Genomic DNA, 15,664 nt, shown 5'->3' on the forward strand with positions numbered 1-15,664 from the left:
TGATTGGGACCCACCTCTCACCTCGTGCACATGCGATATCTACGTCGCGGCGAGCCTGGGGTGGGAAAAAGGATCCTCAAAGAAACACCTGTTCATATTGCTGTTATTACGCCGCCTGCAAAAGCGCACTGAATCGACGGCCTAGAACAAACGGCGACGTGGCGGTGGTGGAAGGGAAGATCAACAAACAGCGAGACCGTGGCACTGAATGTTGCCTCGAGGCGAAAAGTTTTAGAATGACAGAAAGCGCGGTACATGGCCTGACACTCGCAGGCGGTGTCAGGGCCAGCGCCCCGAACATAATTGCTTCCCGCAGCTGCCGGATTCCGTGATACGGCTAGCGGCTGGGTGACGAGTGCGAACTCGAACGCGCCAGGCGGCCGGCCTTCTGGCTTCCCGGTTAAGCTCGACCAAGCTGGATCCCGGACTTCACATGGGCATTGATACATGTGTAGATGGCAAAATGTTCCGGCCACGGCGATCGTTGTAACTGCTGAGTAAACAATTTACGAACTGTCGATGGGCCAAGTTCAAAACGGTAAAGGCATTTCCATCCAAATATTGACACCCAATGAATGGCATCTAGTGTGAGACAGCAACGATCCATGATCCACGTCAGGTTGATCAACCTAATCCCTGTTGAAGCTAGTGAGCTCGCGGAAGTATTTAGAAACTCAATCAGTACCGTGACTGATCACACGCACAGGCAACGCGCACGAGTGGTGACTAAGATAGCTGGCTACCAGTACCTGGGGACTCACTGCACTAGAAAAGGACAACATCTACTTGCTTTCTATGGCGTAGGAATTCGCTTGAGATTAGGGAAACACATGGTTATTTTGAGGCTTCAAACTCTAGGATACGAAAGAATATACAAAACAGGGCACACGGTAGTCAATCAGGTTAATGACACAGGGAAGCAGATGGTACACTGAATGGCATAGGCACTAGCGCATGCGAGTTGGCAATTGGGGTTAGGTCGCTCCGTAGTACGGACATTGACTTGACGTCGTCCACATCTAACGACGCACATAGAGACAAATCAATCCAAAAATGGTCAGTGGGGATGTTTACATCTCGTAAATAGCTTCGTAACATCAGCGGTATATAAAGCATCGGCCTGCAGCCAAGTCCGAGACGGGGTGACCAATGCACTGCAGTCATTGTCGGGTATGAGAGTCCTGCCGCATGATCCACTCTCGATGCCGCTGCCATGACCCGGCCTCAAGCTGGACAAACGCCTTGAGCTGGTCCATTGAGAACGGCAGCGTCGAATCTGCCTGCAAGGCCCGTACCACGTACGATCTATGAAACACAGGCACGTACCGTCGTCAGGCACGAAAGCCAATACACCAACATAAAAAGGAAATGCATCACATCAACGACCGACCGTGGGCAGGCAGGTGACAGGGCTTACATGACAGTGCTTTCCGCCAGCGGGTTCTCCTTGCTCCTTAGCGCTGCGCAGATCTCCGGGAGCGGCATGTTCCCGCCCTGCCAAAGCTTGTATGCGCGTAAATGTTGCGGGCGCGGCGCCTGGTTCCCGTCGACGTTCGTGACATACCCAGGCGGGCGCAACCACGGCGAGCTTGGATGCTTCGACGCATCCGAAGGCGCCTCAGTGGACGACGACGTAGTCACGCCGCCACCATGATCATTCGCACTGCTCTCAGGTACACCCTTCCCTGCGCGTACGCCCTTGATGCTACAAGCATACGCCACCGAGTCCAGGCAAAGGCCGTGCTCCGTGGCGATCTCGATCAGGCGCTTGTAAACAACCAGCGCACAATGTGCGTCGTTTGCCGCATCTACAAGCGCGGAGGAGAGTCAGTGAGGACTGAGAGAACAGACGGAGATGCACACATGTTATCTGCTCCTGCGAGAGTGGGGCGGCCTCCCAGTTCCCGATGCGCACCTTCCCCTTGTCGAGGCTCCTGCGTGTGTAGTGCTCTACCATTCGCGCCAAACTGACTATAGACCGGTGGTAGATCGTAGAGAACGCCGGGTCGGCGCGATGCGCGAGCGCACCAAGCTCGACTAGGTTTGCGGCAACGATGCCATAATCACGGAAGAGTTTCTCACCGTCGTCTGTGACAGCACGTCAGACACCTTAATGGAAGAAGGCGAAAGGCTATCAGCGGCGCGTACTGCGTATGTTGGCGCCCGTCTTGACTACCGTGGGCGACTCGATAAGTTCCTGGCGGACGGGCGTACGTCAAAAGGATAATGAGACGCGCAATCACCGTCCGCACCTTGACTTTCTGCGGAAACTCTGCGGCGTGTCAGTTGTAGTAATGATCTGATTGAGCAAGGGATCCGCACTCTTCATCCGGCTCACTTGGACGACAAGGATCATGCGTGCGTCTGACAGCTGGACGACGGCGGTGCGGCGCTCTATGATAGGCGCGCCCCGCTGTATGAAGATCCGCCATTCCATGTCAAATCCTAGCGGTCTATTCGCGACAGCCAGCGTGGAAGCCATAACGATACCGTACACGTCAAATCATTATCAATCATGCGAGCGAGCTGCGCCGCTGCGCAAAAACATGCCACATACCCTGTGAGAGCTGCGGCAAGTTCGTTAGCCTCATCTTCGTGCCGCGTATATACAACCGCGGGTGCGGGAGAATAGTCTTCGTAAGTGTAGAGAGGAAGCGTTGAGTCTGTCGGTTGCACGAGGCCTTTCGATTTCGTTCGTGTATCGGACGTGGTGGTTTTTTCGATGGACCTTTTCGCTGTTGACACTGCGGAATGCAGAGTGAGTGGTTGTAGCTTTGTTGTGGCTTTCGGCTTCGAACCAATGGCGAGTGCAGCGGGCTGCAACCCAGAGGCGCCAGAGGCAAGAAAAAATGTATGAGTTCTGAACGGATCCATTTGGGTTAATGTCGACCAGCGGATGATAAACTAGACGTAGACAGTGTTGCAGGGCACTCACGCTTTCTTAGACGTCGCTGGTTTGTCGCTTATTGCTGCCGAAGGGGCCGTAGTATTCTCAGTGGTCCTGCGCTCGGCGGCCATCATAGCGTCGAAAGCTGCAAGAAACTTCGAGCCACCTCTGGCGGCGACCTGCGAGTTCCGCCGCTTCGAGGGCGAGCCCGGCGGGCTGAGGCGGCAGAGCACCGCAGGGAGTTTCGACTCCTTGATTGCGTATAGTGCCATCGATGTACGCTCCTTTGTCCGATGTCAAGTTTGGGACGTGCCCCTTCCAGATGTCTACAATGCAGACTGGCGAAAAGTCTCCGAGGTGGGCAAGAAGTAGGTCCCGTGGCGCTCGCCACCGACGCGTCGCGACTCGAACGTGTCACGTGCATAACATTTCCCTCCGATTATGGAAGGTCTCGTAGTTCAGCCTTTTTCTTCTTTTCTCTGAGCCGCATTGTGAGCAATGGTTTCATGATACATTCAGATGCATGTCAGATATTGCGCCCATTTTACTCTTCAAACATGATTTGTGACGGTAATTACACGTATTTGTTTCATGCGAACCCATAGGTCCTTCGAACCTGAGGTCAGTGCCACGACGTAACTTGTCGGCACGAGAGTCTCATCATGGTCGGGCATATCGTTTTTCTGTTGCCTTTTGTGATCAACTACACAGTGAGTTTCGGTACAACATACTGATATACTCTTAGGTTCTCTTTCTCATCAGATAATCTTAGCAAATGCACCAGAACCGAAGAATGAGCCCACGCGCCCGTTGATCCCCGTACCCATTGACGGAAGGTTCGCGGGAGAAACGTCTGGGTTCATATCCTTGTCCGGCACGAAGCCGAGCGTCCTCAGGGACGCAGCGAGTACGTCAATGGTTTCTGACGGGTTGCCCATCAACTGATGGGCATTCGTCTGACGAAAGTAGCCGAGCAACATGTGCGCGTCAGCCCGAGCTTCTTCATTGTCATGCACGCACGAGTACTTCGCTTTCACTCACGCCTTGGCATATGTCCGGTCGACTTTGCTCGCCTCCTCCGCCTCTCGCAGCGCCTTCACCGGGTTGTATCCAGAAGCCACGCCGCGGCGCAGCATGCAAGGCAGATGCTCATCAGTGCCTTGCAGATGCTGCCGCTCATAGTCCGGCCGCCATACATTGTACTGACGATGTGCTCGACCGCGTCCATATAGTACCGCATGGCGGCGCTGACGATAAACATCATCACTTGCACTCACGGCATTTCAACACGCTATGTGGACAGTTTCGGTAGGATGTCAAGGAAGAGACCTTCAGTGCATCGTCGTAGAGAAAGAACTTCCTTGAGAGTATCAGTTGTTCTGTCAATGCATGTTTATGATGCGAAAAGAAAGTGGCGCAATGGCTTGTTTAACGCGTCGGGCCAGAACTGCAGGATCTGTGTTCATGATATGGCTCATGTACTGGCCCCCGTCTTATTCGGCATCTTATTCGGCATTTTTGAATCCGGCGAATAATTCCAAGTCCTGGGCAGCGCGTCATGTCTGGGCAGCGCGTCATGTCGGAAGCTGTAAAATAGGTATGATGCGAGTGCAACAATTCAGAAAAGATATATTCTTGAGGAGTTGACGACGAGAGTTCTAAGATAGCGGCAGGCCGAAATAAATTGTAGAGGACATGCATTCCGTTGCAGTGTACTTATGAAGCTTACTTGAGGGCCGAGTAGTACTGTGTTCGCTTCAAACGGCACGACACGCGTCCGAGCAAGCGCGTCGCGATCGGGCAGTTAAATCATGGCGCACGTGACTGATACCCAAGCTGAGGATTGCGGGCGTTATTCTGGAGGTGCTACCGTGACATACGTTCATCTCGCTTTTACGCTTCGAGCAAGTTTTCGGTCCTTGTCTAGCTGATATTTGACAAACGACGACATGTCGTCTCTTGCCGGTGCACTTGACCCTATTCAAGAATTCAAAACAACCATGTCCGAGGACGTGGATATGAAGCATTCCGCATCGGCTTCGGAAGCGGACGGGGAAGAAGCGAGCGCCGAGGGCGGCGACGACGAAGAAATGCAAGACCTCTTTGGTGAGGGTGAGGAAGCCGAGACGGTGAAGCATGAGGAGTGCGTTTGTTTCAAACCTCTTACACGCTTTTCGCGCTTACGAGTTGCCACAAGTGCGGCGACGCCAGCATCGTCAGAGCATGTCGATCAGAACGAGGGCCTTTCGTCTCCTGAGCGAAGACATAGGGAAGCAATGGAATATGCTGAGGAAGACGATGAGACAGAGGCACCAGTCATCCAGATCGTTGAAGCCAAGGCTGCTATCCCTAATATCCCTGTGCCCCGGAGCTCTGATGGAAACGTAAGCTGCCTTGACGATAATATACACTGTATGATTGTAATCCTAGCTCTTGTTAGTACTGGGTCATTCGTATGCCCAATTTTGTCAAGGTCGACTCGAAGCCCTTCCACCCAGACACGTATCTTGGGCCCGAGCAGGAAGACGACGAGGTGTCGCAGGTCGAGACAATCCGCGAAAAGAGCATGTCGATCAAGCTCAAGGTAGAAAACACAGTGCGGTGGCGTTGGGTCAAGGGAAAAGATGGCCAGGACGTAAGTATCCGCTGCGATTGCATCTTAGGTCCAGTGGCTAATGGTCTCGGTGGGTCCCCGCTATCAGCGCAGACAATCAAATAGCAGGGTGGTCCGGTGGTCTGACGGCACACTCAGCTTGCAGCTCGGAAAGGAGCTCTTCGACATCACACAAACGATCGATACGTCTGGCGCTGTCCCCCGTCAAGCCCTCGGCGGTTCTCAACCAACTTCACAACCCATACCCTCCCCCTCGCAACCGCCCGCGACCGCCGGCCGCTCGCAAGGCCTCACATATCTTGTTGCACAGCACAAGCGCGCCGAGATCTTACAGTGCGAGGCGGTCATCTCGGGCTACATGTCGCTCCGCCCGACGGGCATGCAGTCCGAGACGCATCGCATGCTCGTGCGCGCAGTCGGCCAGAAGCACAACAAGGTCGCACGCCTGCGCATGGCGCCAGACCCGACGACAGACCCGGAGCGCGAGCGGCTCGAGCTGATGCGCCAGGCGGCGCGGAAGCCGCGGCGCCCGCGTGGCGAGGACGACGGGCTCAGTGGGCGCCGCCGGCGCACATCGGGCTACTCGCGCAAGCGCACGGGCGACGACATGTGGTCGGACGACGAAGAGGACGCCGTGTTTGGCGGTGGCTCGGAGGACGAGTACGGCGAAGAGGGCGCGCGCAGCGCGAAGCGACGGCGGCCGGGCGGCGAGGAGAACGCGAAGAAGGGCCCTGGGGAGTACCAGACGGACGATTTCTTGGTCGCGGACTCCGACGAGGAAGACGGGGCCTTTGGTGAGTCGGACGAGGAGACCGGAAGGCACCGGGCCAGGCGGCGTCGCGCAGAAGAGGAGGAAGAGGGCGAGGAAGACGATTTGGAGAAGCTAGAAGCGAAGATTCACGAGCGAGAGGCGGAGGAACGCAAACACAGGAAAGATTCTGGTGGGAAGGGCGTCAGCAGCGCGAAAGATGAGTCTGGTGGGAGTGAGGAAGATGGGGAGGCAGGTATGGATGTGGAAAGCGAGGAGGAAGACGAAGGCTTTGGTGTGCGCCGTCGAACCGCCTCGGGCGCACGGAAGCGGAGACCAATTGGGGCAGATGAAGAAGAAGAGTAATTTGCATCGGACTCGTCTGGCTACATCCTCTGTACTATTTGTTTGCTATCATTTGATGTCTCATTGCAAATACCCAGCAGTTCAACGTATCGTTAGAAGACCAATCTGTTTTATGTTAAGACAAAACGAAGTGCGTACGAGACAGCCATCCGCCAGACGTCAACGATACTATAGGTGGTGAGGCAAATCACCCGAATTTTATGCTCACAACTACCTCCTTCCTAGCCCATTCGCCAATTTTGCTGCCGTCTTCACCAACTAATGACCTCCAAATGAGCAAACGGGGTGTCAGCTCCTCCCATTCAGGGCACTTCTTCTGTCGTGTCATAGTCACCCGCCACAACGCCTCCACGCAGACACCCCAATCTTGTGTCGCACAGGAGGGAGGTGCGACAAATAGATCGTGTGCCCGGTGTGGAAGTACTCTTTTGATCGTGTCCGCACGCAGGGATAGGGGTGCAGTGAGGATAGTGACATTGCCCTCTATAACCTTCAGTAAGGTCAGGCAGCGTGTGATGAGGCCATCGATCCCGGCAATCTGTGGGCCGGGAAGTAGGCTCAAGCGCAACACTACTGGGACAGCTTCGCAGAATACGCCGTCTGTGCAAGCTGTGCGAAAATCAACTAGGTTACTGAAAGTGCATTGGTCGCCATACAAAATCAACTTACTTGGGCTGTAGAGTACCCTTGAGATACATCTGCCCAGCATTTCTCGCCATTCACCGTGTGTGGATTGCTCTATCTTTGCAGAATCCAACACGGCTAAGATGTTCTCGACGATGCGTATCCAAGCTAACGCTTCTTCCTCGGCCGGTAGGCGGATCTGCAGCTCGATCCAGGATAGAAGCGATGATTTTAAGACGAGAGATGTCGTTGCACGACTGTTGCAGGTGACGTTAGCAAGAAACTAGGACAGTGTTGTTCGATGAGTTGTTCAAACGCGTGAGACTTTATCCCGTACTTACCTCGAGAACGCCACGCCGGAGGGCCTTATCTTTTTCTTCACTCTGGAACAGGCTAGCCAACAAGTCCCAGGTATGCCGCCTTTTCAACACGTTCCATTCTGCCGAGCTGACCATACCATCGGACAGAAATCGCACTATCCAACCCCTCTCCTTTTTCCACTGTTCAGACGAGCTGTACAACATCCCAAACAACATGGGTACATCGCCTGTATCCAATTCCGAGCGTTGTAGGAGGAATCTTGCGGTGATCGGATAGATGAAATTGGCGGGATAGAAGATACCGCGCAAAGCGTGAGCCAATAGGAGGGTCGTATATACTGGAAGACGTGGCGGAGAATCATCCTCGGATTTGGGTATAGCATCTTTGAGCAAATTCAGCACGTAGATTACATGCTGCTGCTCTTGCATGTCTGCTTCCTGGCAACAATCAGACGTATAAGGGATACCCCAGACTCCTGCAAATACGATGATGACCTACTTGTAGACATTTGTGGAGCGCAGCCAACTGGGCGATACTAGTCGCCCGGATAAAGTCGTCTTGTGCAGAAACCGCTCTAATAAGGACGCTCGCAATGTTTGTTCTGAAGAGCTGGACCCAGCCACTGGCTGTCGTTGGTGTGCCCTCTTGTAGTAATTGTGCGAAGAGAAGAATCAGGAAAAGCGGGTCGTACATGGAACTACCATGGAGCACTGAGTTCTCGTCATCTGAGTCGATGGTAGCACGGCGCCAGTCAGGGAATGAGAGGCATGTTTTCAGGCAGAGATTGGGATCTAGATTTTGCACAGCCTCAAGAGTACTTCCAGCGCGGGAGTCACGGGATGCGGACCATCGATGGAATAGAGAGGCAATTGAGGTCTTGCGGGTGACCTCGAACAATTGGAAAATGTCGAGCAGCCGTCGATCAGAAACAGATGCGGTGCCCCCGTATAGGCGAAGCAAGGGTTCTATGTGAGTAGGTTGGCAGGCGTTGCTCGGGTGAAGGTGGAAGGCCGTATGAAGAACATGCGCAACGGACTCTGCGCTTGATGGGCGGGCTGTGGGGGCGTCAGCACAGATGGCAGAGAACCGCGGATGTTGTATGATCGTCTGAATGCATTTATTGACTGTGGCAGGCTTGAACATATGCGTACGTTAGTGGCTGGGTCATCATTCGGTATTGCAGTAGACACACCTTAAATGAAGCTGTTTGTAGTAAGAGCTGTACCAGATTCAGCGCATGGTGATCGGCTAGTCGATTTTGTATGGCAACTGTCAAAACGGGCTCAACGAGATAACTCTTGATGTTATGTATTGATGAAAGCAATGCATCTGTGTTTGAAAATGTCAATATTCGGGATAATTTCGGATGGACCTCATAGTTGACTCACAGAAGTCCTCAACGAGGCCAACATTGGTCTGCGTACTTGCTTCGTTGTCAGTTCCCGAGTACAGCTGAGCTATCCATTTGAGGCCCCGGTCAACTATTGCCTCCACGACTTTGGCACCCTCGACATCCATCGTGGATTGTACGAACTTCGCAATCCGTATCATGTGCGAGGACATATAGTCTGCTTGCAATGCTTCGCATCTCCGCTGCAGATTGATAAGCAGCTTCGGCCTAATCGAAGTCAGCTGTCGCAACATTTTAGACACGCAGGTGGTGTAGGTATCAACGGCTTCTGCATCGATGGAATACTTGCCCGACATAACAGCTTTAAGGAGTCGGTCGAAGTGTGGGACTATGGATTGTAGGTCTTCCTGCAATGTTAACTCGTTGAAGCGTTGTGAATCTAGTAAAGCAAGCAGAATACGAGCAAGTTGGTCTGTTGTGCAGGGTGCAGTGGGACTGGCCTTCAGCCAGGATAAGATCGAAGCTTCGGTAGCTGATTCTGTGTATAAAAGGCCGAGCAGGACGTCCACTGTGCTGTCTGACCAATCCGTCGTGGACAGAATATCAGCGACATCGATGGTGGATTCAAACAATCGTCCGTGCTGCACCCAATGTCTTTGAGCATGTAAGATGATGTCAGAGAGCATGCTTTCGTCCGGAGACGAGGATAAGAATCCGCCAAGCCCGAGGGGAAGGCTGCCAGATAACACTTGGGCTAGAATAGAGTCAAGCGTGTGGGGCCGTGAAAGCTGAGAACGCAAGCGCCAAAGCGCGCCTGCGTATCGCTGCATAACATACGAGTTTGCACCTGCGAAGTACGACAGCCCTTGAAGTAGTTCCTGAAGCAACTCGCTGTCGAGACGGCAGGAAGGTTCGGACGGATCCAATGTGCAATCCAATAATACGAGCAAGTCTTCGAATGCCATGTACTTGATCCATAAGGCACATGTCGCTTTCTGTACAAAGTGGCAAGGTCAGATGTTGATAAGAGACATAGCGATCGCTGACTTACTTCATCAGACGACAACACAGATAAATTCTCCTTGATCATGACTGTCCAACGAGCTCCGAAGTCCCTGATCAATCGTTGCTCATCCTTCCCTACGTGCTCAAAAGAGGTTTGTAGCAACCCAGATAGGCCTGGCATGCATAGTCAGACAACAAGATATCAAGTGACGCTGAATAGGCTCAAACCTTGTCTTGTCTCGTCAGCCACAGCTTTGTCGCAAATACTTTTGATCGCATCCAACTCAAAGCAGGTACGTACCAGGAGAGAGAACTCCTTGGCATTTAGCCTGCTTTGAGCTGTTGAGACAATGTCTGATAAAACGACCAGGAAGCGCGGAGCAGCAGCGTCATTTTGGCAACAAGACAAAAGGGCATGATGAACGAGCGTTATAGCTCTTCCGATATCACGCAGACTAGTCGCATCTTTGAAAAGACTTTGTACCAGGATCTCGCGTCTCCCAGCATTGGCCAGGGTATCAAGATCAGAGTGAAACAATAATACGTCGAAGGACAGACTGCAATGCACAATGAGCTCTGAATCTATCAATTGTCGCAGATGCACATACCAATCTTTCAACTCTGCATAGCGACGCACCAAATCTATGCAATCCCACACTCGAAGTTCACCTGCCCTGAGGTATTTTAGGAATTCACGCAAGCTTTTTTTAGACCGCTGTTCGATAATGAGACATAGACGACTGGCTTGCTGGATATTCATCGAATGGTTGATGACACGGTACCAGTCGATGAGATCATATGCGGACTGTTGCCATCCTTGAGGCAGCACTAACACATAAAAGTTCGTCAAACCAAACGAAGACGTTGATGAAGTGTCTAGACTTACGTGTGGTCTCACCCTGGATCTCCACCATTTCGAGGAAGGACTCAACATGTTCATCGCGATCGGTATTAGGCGTCAACCGCGGACGCACAACACGCAGGAGGATCGAATTCAGGTAGTCTAGTTCTCGTTGAATCGCGGACAGGATCAAAGAGGTGTCGGCATGCGGATGCCCCATGATTATGTTATTAAGTCTTGTTGCTACCGCCCTTAGCGGTCCAGCATGGTCCATCTTGCTAAGCAATTTCAAGCAGAGTTTGCGGATAAACGTCACGATAGCCAACGTGTCTGACGCAGATAATAGCTGGCCCTTCACCTTGGCCTCAAATTGTTCGAGTATAGTCATAAGCAGCGGGCTGGGATGCCGATCGGACTGACCCGCGACCAAAGTGACACCTTCTGCAGCGTTGTCGGCACTCCTGAACAACTCTTCTAAGTTCTCCAGGTAGCGGTACGGCGTCTTGAAACAACGCTGTGCGCAATCGTCCACGAATGAGATGACGGCGTCTGGCTCGCTGGTCAACAGAACGCCATCGGGGGTCCTAGTGTCGGGACAGCGAGTCATGACCGGGAGCGCTTCCAGCCAGAGGGCCACTTCCTCAGGGTCGTGCTGAAAGAGTAGACTGGCAGACAGTGCACGGTGGAGAAGGTGCGTGATCGCGGCTCGTATATCCCTGTTTGTCGTCGCGACGTATCCGCGCAAGAGGACGTTGAGGTTACTGCGTGATGTCCCTGTACACGATGTAAGTGATTGATCTGTCATTGAACTCAATAAATCCCACCTGTCTTCCCGGACCAGTTGAACTGGTCGCTTTCACTCAAAAGCCTGAGTACGTGAAGCTTGCGAAGGACATCCATACCCGAGTTTGAAGCGTTGACTTCAGACGTTGACTCCCTCGCCTCAAGGCTTCCTTCAAGCACGGACAGCAGCTTCCCAATATCAAAGCGCGCCTCCGCGGCCAACGAAGGTAGAGACCGTTGGTACAACCACAGCAGCCTCTGCGCAATCTCCGAGAGCAAGGCGTATTTGGCAGGATTATAGGGGACAGATTGTATACTGTCCTGCACGGCGCTGAGATCCGCGAGCTTCTGTGCGAAAGCGACGACAACCTGAAACTCCGGGACTCTCTTCCTGATCTCCCGCTCGAGCTCACTCCGACGCCGGTGCCATTGTCCCTCTTCATCCTCCTCCAGTGCGTTCTCGACTTCATCAAGGGCGCGTAGGACTGCATCATACTTCCTGAGGCACTTTACAAGAGTGAGTGCAGTGCTATGTTGTACTAGGGAGGACGTGGCTTGCAGCCCCCGTGACAGGTGCGCCTTAATGTGTGCGGATGGCATGGTATTCTCTACGATGGTGGTCAACGGCGGGGGGGCAGGGTTGTACACGGCCTTCCCAGAGGCCTCCGACAGCACGAAGCTGGAATGCGGCACGGGCAATGACACGACCGTGCCAAAGAACGCAATGTTGGCGAGCCATTTGGACGAGTTGCGGGGTTCGAGGGCCAGTGCGGCCGATGACCAGTAGCTGTAACGAAGGGCGGTGAACAAGGGAAACGTTGATGAGCCTCTGCTACTAACCCAGCGACGAGCTCTGGACAAGCCGCCAATATCTTGAGCGCGAGCTCTTGTTGGCGCGGATCTTCATTCACCTTGAGCATCTTCAGCACATTTGCAAGAATCTTGTTGTATATTCTGCCAATTCGTCGACTGCTCCCCTCTTCTGGAGACTCAGGGGTGTTATCTGGTACTTTTTCTTCCTGGTCCAACTCGCGCGGGTACCATCCTCTGTCCTTGAAGCAAACTCCGACGCCAGGGCGCGTGCAAATGGCCAGCATATAGTGATGAACGACGTCGGCCGGAATATGCTCCAGATCACTGTCTTCCGCAACGTCGCGTTCGTACACCCTCATGACCTGGTCCGCGATTAGGAGTATTAGTGATATGAGGACGATCCGTGCGAATTAGATTACCTGCGAGAGGACCGTCTCATTGAACAGGCCAACCTTCAGCGTTCTTCTCACTTTCTGGTCTGACCATAATCCTGTCCAACAGACCTCCAAGACTTTGCGGACGAGTGAGTACTGGTCTTGCCATAGGCCTTTGAACAGAAGGACAAAAATATCGCGACGCTGTTCCAAGAAAGCGGTCTTGACGGCGCTCGATGTTGTACCATCTATGAACGATAGGAGAAACAAGATGAAAAGCGTACGGATATCTGGCATCGCCGATATGTGAGATACGATGCTGCTTCACGTCGATTATTCTAGCGCACCTGGACGTGACAAAATGTCAAGGTGGTCGTCAGACTTGCCTTTACGCCTCATGTGGAGCAGCCTAGGGAGGGTCTGCAGACAATAAATCTCAGCTTCATGATGACTCCTATTCCCCAACATGCTAAACAACCTTTGTCTCCCATGCGAAAACCTCGAATGTGGCCTTTCTCTCCCTCCCACTGGCGAAGTTTGAGAGGCTGTTGAAGAGCTTCATGGTGACGAGTACCAAGTCGTTGTGCGACCCGCCCAGATACGTGTTCAGTCTATGTGAATACTGCTGAGAGACCAGCGATTTGACGATAGGTTGTGCCAGGGGTTGATACAAATAGTGGGCTGAAAGGAGAGTTAGCATAGACGACAGAACGCTGACGACGAGCGACAGCAGATTCATCTGACGCTACAGTAGGCTGTGGTCAGCTATACGGCATCAAGGGGAGAACACTAGCAAATACCTACTGGATTTGCCGTGTCCCATATATTGAAGACATCCTGGGCTCCAGGCGACTTCTCCAACCAGGCCTTGATCAGCAGCAGTCGCTCATCAGACACAGAGACAGAAGGTTCGTCGGGCTTGACGGTGAATTGATTGCGTAGGGTTGTCAGAGCTAATGAGAAGACTTCAACCAGCGCACCAAGCGTTCATAAATGGAGCGCGCATACCGTCAATTAGACTAGACTCTTCTTGTGCCCCGAGACTCCGCCTAACATCCGCTGCACTGGTAAATTTGTGGTCTGGACGCCTTGGTTGTGTATTACGGGTCGGAGGCATCTGCGGGAGGCTGTGCGTGTCCAGAAGAGGTCGTAGCAGTCGTTGGACGCCTGTGTTTTCGCGGTGAGTTCGCGGCAATGGTATGTGGTCAAATACACGTGACACGTGACCGAGTAAGATCGTAGGGATCGGCTATCAAAAGGCGACCTCTCCGGGACTACGACGACTTCAATACCAGCTGTATGCTGTATCATACCAATACACCTTACGCTGGCAAGCATATTTGGTCTAATGTTCCCTTACATTTTAAATACAGTGCGCTTGTTCTGCGTCGCATGCCAGCTAACTGGGCGAGAGGCGCATGCAGTCGCCGCTATATCCCATCAAGCTTACGTGACTGTACAGTCGAACAGATCTCGAGCAGCGCCTCTCGCGTTTTTGTGGCGGCTTATCTGACGTATTCGCTCTTGCGAAATCCTGCCACACGCATTCTAATGACAGTCCTTTTGGAGATTGATAGAAAGGAGTCATTGATCAAAGTGAGCTGAACAAGCACTGTGTTCCTTTATGCCACTGTTCCAGAGACAATATGATAAAGCATGTCATTGTGCCTCTCGTGACCATATCAAATCACTGGATCATTTACGCCACTACGCTCAGGCCCAAGCGCAACCAAAAAGTATAAAGGGCGATGCGTGCCGATTCCTTGTATCGACACGCATCGCATTCTCCTCGCGAACATACGCCATGTTACATTCCTCGCTCACTCATTTCTATCTACACACACTACTACCTATTCATAGGATCCTGTTTTGATCAGGTTCAAAATCCTGTCGTGCACCTGTGCGACCCTGCATCTGCTAGAGTTATACTGCAGAACTCTCAGGTGAGGATCATGTCATTCTTATGAGTAACTGGTGTTAACTGGTCATTGAAGAGCCAAGTGGAACACACGGATCAGCTACAAAGTGCCAAAATACAATAACTGGCATATTCAACAATGGAAGACACTTCCTCATTAAATGCAAATGAGGTCACTTGCAAAAAAACCATGCTCACGACTAACTTAGGTGTCGAGTCTTTGCCCTCCCTTTTGTGTATCATTGTATTCTGTGCGTTATCATCCCGGTCAAGGGAGAGCTGGCACTGGAAGGCACACCATGAACAGTATGTGACTTGATACATATTTTTATAGCTTTTCCTGATCCTTTGTGCCACTAGCGAGGTCGAACAATTCATACCACTACAACCTTAGCCTATGACTTGAAAAAATGCCCCTGAATGACTTTGTAGTAATATCAAATATCTTCATTCAGCTTCAAAATTAGAGAATGGTATGGCACATCAGGGCGGCCTTTCCCAATCTTGCAAGAGCCCAAATGCTCTGTTTTTATTGAGTATACATTATAGGAGTCTTTCGGATATGGCACAATATCGAGTATAATGTGCTTGTCAGCTTGAAGTCTTTATGTTTGCATATACAATCATATCTTGTAGGAATCCATGAAGGCAATGACCTACTGTCCTTTGCCAAAAAGCATTAGCACTTAATGATTATTAGTTCGTTTCTGAGGGTTCCCACAGTAGCAACACCGGGTTTGGAACGGATGGATAAGCGCGCGTCGCCATGAAATGATCGTGTGAACCCAGATATGTATCATCATCTGAGCTTCATGAATGTGAGACTAGGACCATTCAAAATTGCCGCTTAAATCTCGCTGGGAAACAAGCGACGTTTAAGCGGCCAAAAGCAGCGAGCAGAATCTGAGCTCCCCTCCTCGAACAGCGACAAATAAGCAACCTTTAGATCGAAGTGGGACACGCAAACCTTATTCGGGGACGGTCACGTGACTGACGCGCGACGCGGTGCAGTCACGCCC

At 52.2% G+C, this 15,664-nt stretch overlaps 3 protein-coding genes across 3 annotated transcripts; 1 reads left to right on the forward strand and 2 right to left on the reverse strand.

The window, feature by feature from the left end:
* Window positions 1-1,032: 1,032 nt before the first annotated feature.
* Window positions 1,033-3,240, reverse strand: POSPLADRAFT_1067537 (hypothetical protein). Its single transcript, XM_024482196.1, has 8 exons — window positions 2,936-3,240; window positions 2,558-2,860; window positions 2,323-2,453; window positions 2,253-2,272; window positions 2,149-2,197; window positions 1,864-2,088; window positions 1,418-1,808; window positions 1,033-1,305 (listed from the first exon to the last, which is right to left on the reverse strand). Exons 1-8 carry the CDS (start codon window positions 3,157-3,159, stop codon window positions 1,161-1,163), a joined length of 1,488 nt encoding a protein of 495 aa, XP_024335000.1. The 5' UTR covers window positions 3,160-3,240; the 3' UTR covers window positions 1,033-1,160.
* Window positions 3,241-5,120: 1,880 nt separating this feature from the next.
* On the forward strand, window positions 5,121-6,609 carry POSPLADRAFT_1173617 (hypothetical protein; the record flags this gene model as incomplete). The annotated part of the gene is made up of 3 exons (XM_024488242.1): window positions 5,121-5,271; window positions 5,328-5,522; window positions 5,590-6,609. Coding segments are annotated over exons 1-3 (1,323 nt in total), but the record flags the coding sequence as incomplete, so codon positions are not given.
* Window positions 6,610-7,185: 576 nt separating this feature from the next.
* Window positions 7,186-13,844, reverse strand: POSPLADRAFT_1154111 (hypothetical protein; the record flags this gene model as incomplete). The annotated part of the gene is made up of 17 exons (XM_024486811.1): window positions 7,186-7,224; window positions 7,285-7,313; window positions 7,339-7,438; window positions 7,581-7,997; window positions 8,059-8,615; window positions 8,949-9,906; window positions 9,963-10,058; window positions 10,218-10,473; window positions 10,525-10,744; window positions 10,803-11,531; window positions 11,582-12,327; window positions 12,381-12,715; window positions 12,773-12,975; window positions 13,075-13,147; window positions 13,206-13,472; window positions 13,532-13,680; window positions 13,736-13,844. 17 exons carry the CDS (start codon window positions 13,842-13,844, stop codon window positions 7,186-7,188), a joined length of 5,283 nt encoding a protein of 1,760 aa, XP_024335002.1.
* Between the last annotated feature and the right edge of the window lie 1,820 nt (window positions 13,845-15,664).

Source organism: Postia placenta (genome assembly GCF_002117355.1).
Source record: "Postia placenta MAD-698-R-SB12 unplaced genomic scaffold POSPLAscaffold_15, whole genome shotgun sequence".
Taxonomy (NCBI): domain Eukaryota; kingdom Fungi; phylum Basidiomycota; class Agaricomycetes; order Polyporales; family Adustoporiaceae; genus Rhodonia; species Rhodonia placenta.

Coding starts and splice junctions, on each gene's coding strand:
- POSPLADRAFT_1067537 (XM_024482196.1), bottom strand. CDS start 3,159: ATGGCACTATACGCAATCAAGGAGTCGAAACTCCCTGCGGTGCTCTGC. Junction 2,273..2,322: donor CCAAGTGAGCCGGATGAAGA/GTGCGGATCCCT, acceptor GACACGCCGCAG/AGTTTCCGCAGAAAGTCAAG. Junction 1,809..1,863: donor CTCGCAGGAGCAGATAACAT/GTGTGCATCTCC, acceptor CCGCGCTTGTAG/ATGCGGCAAACGACGCACAT.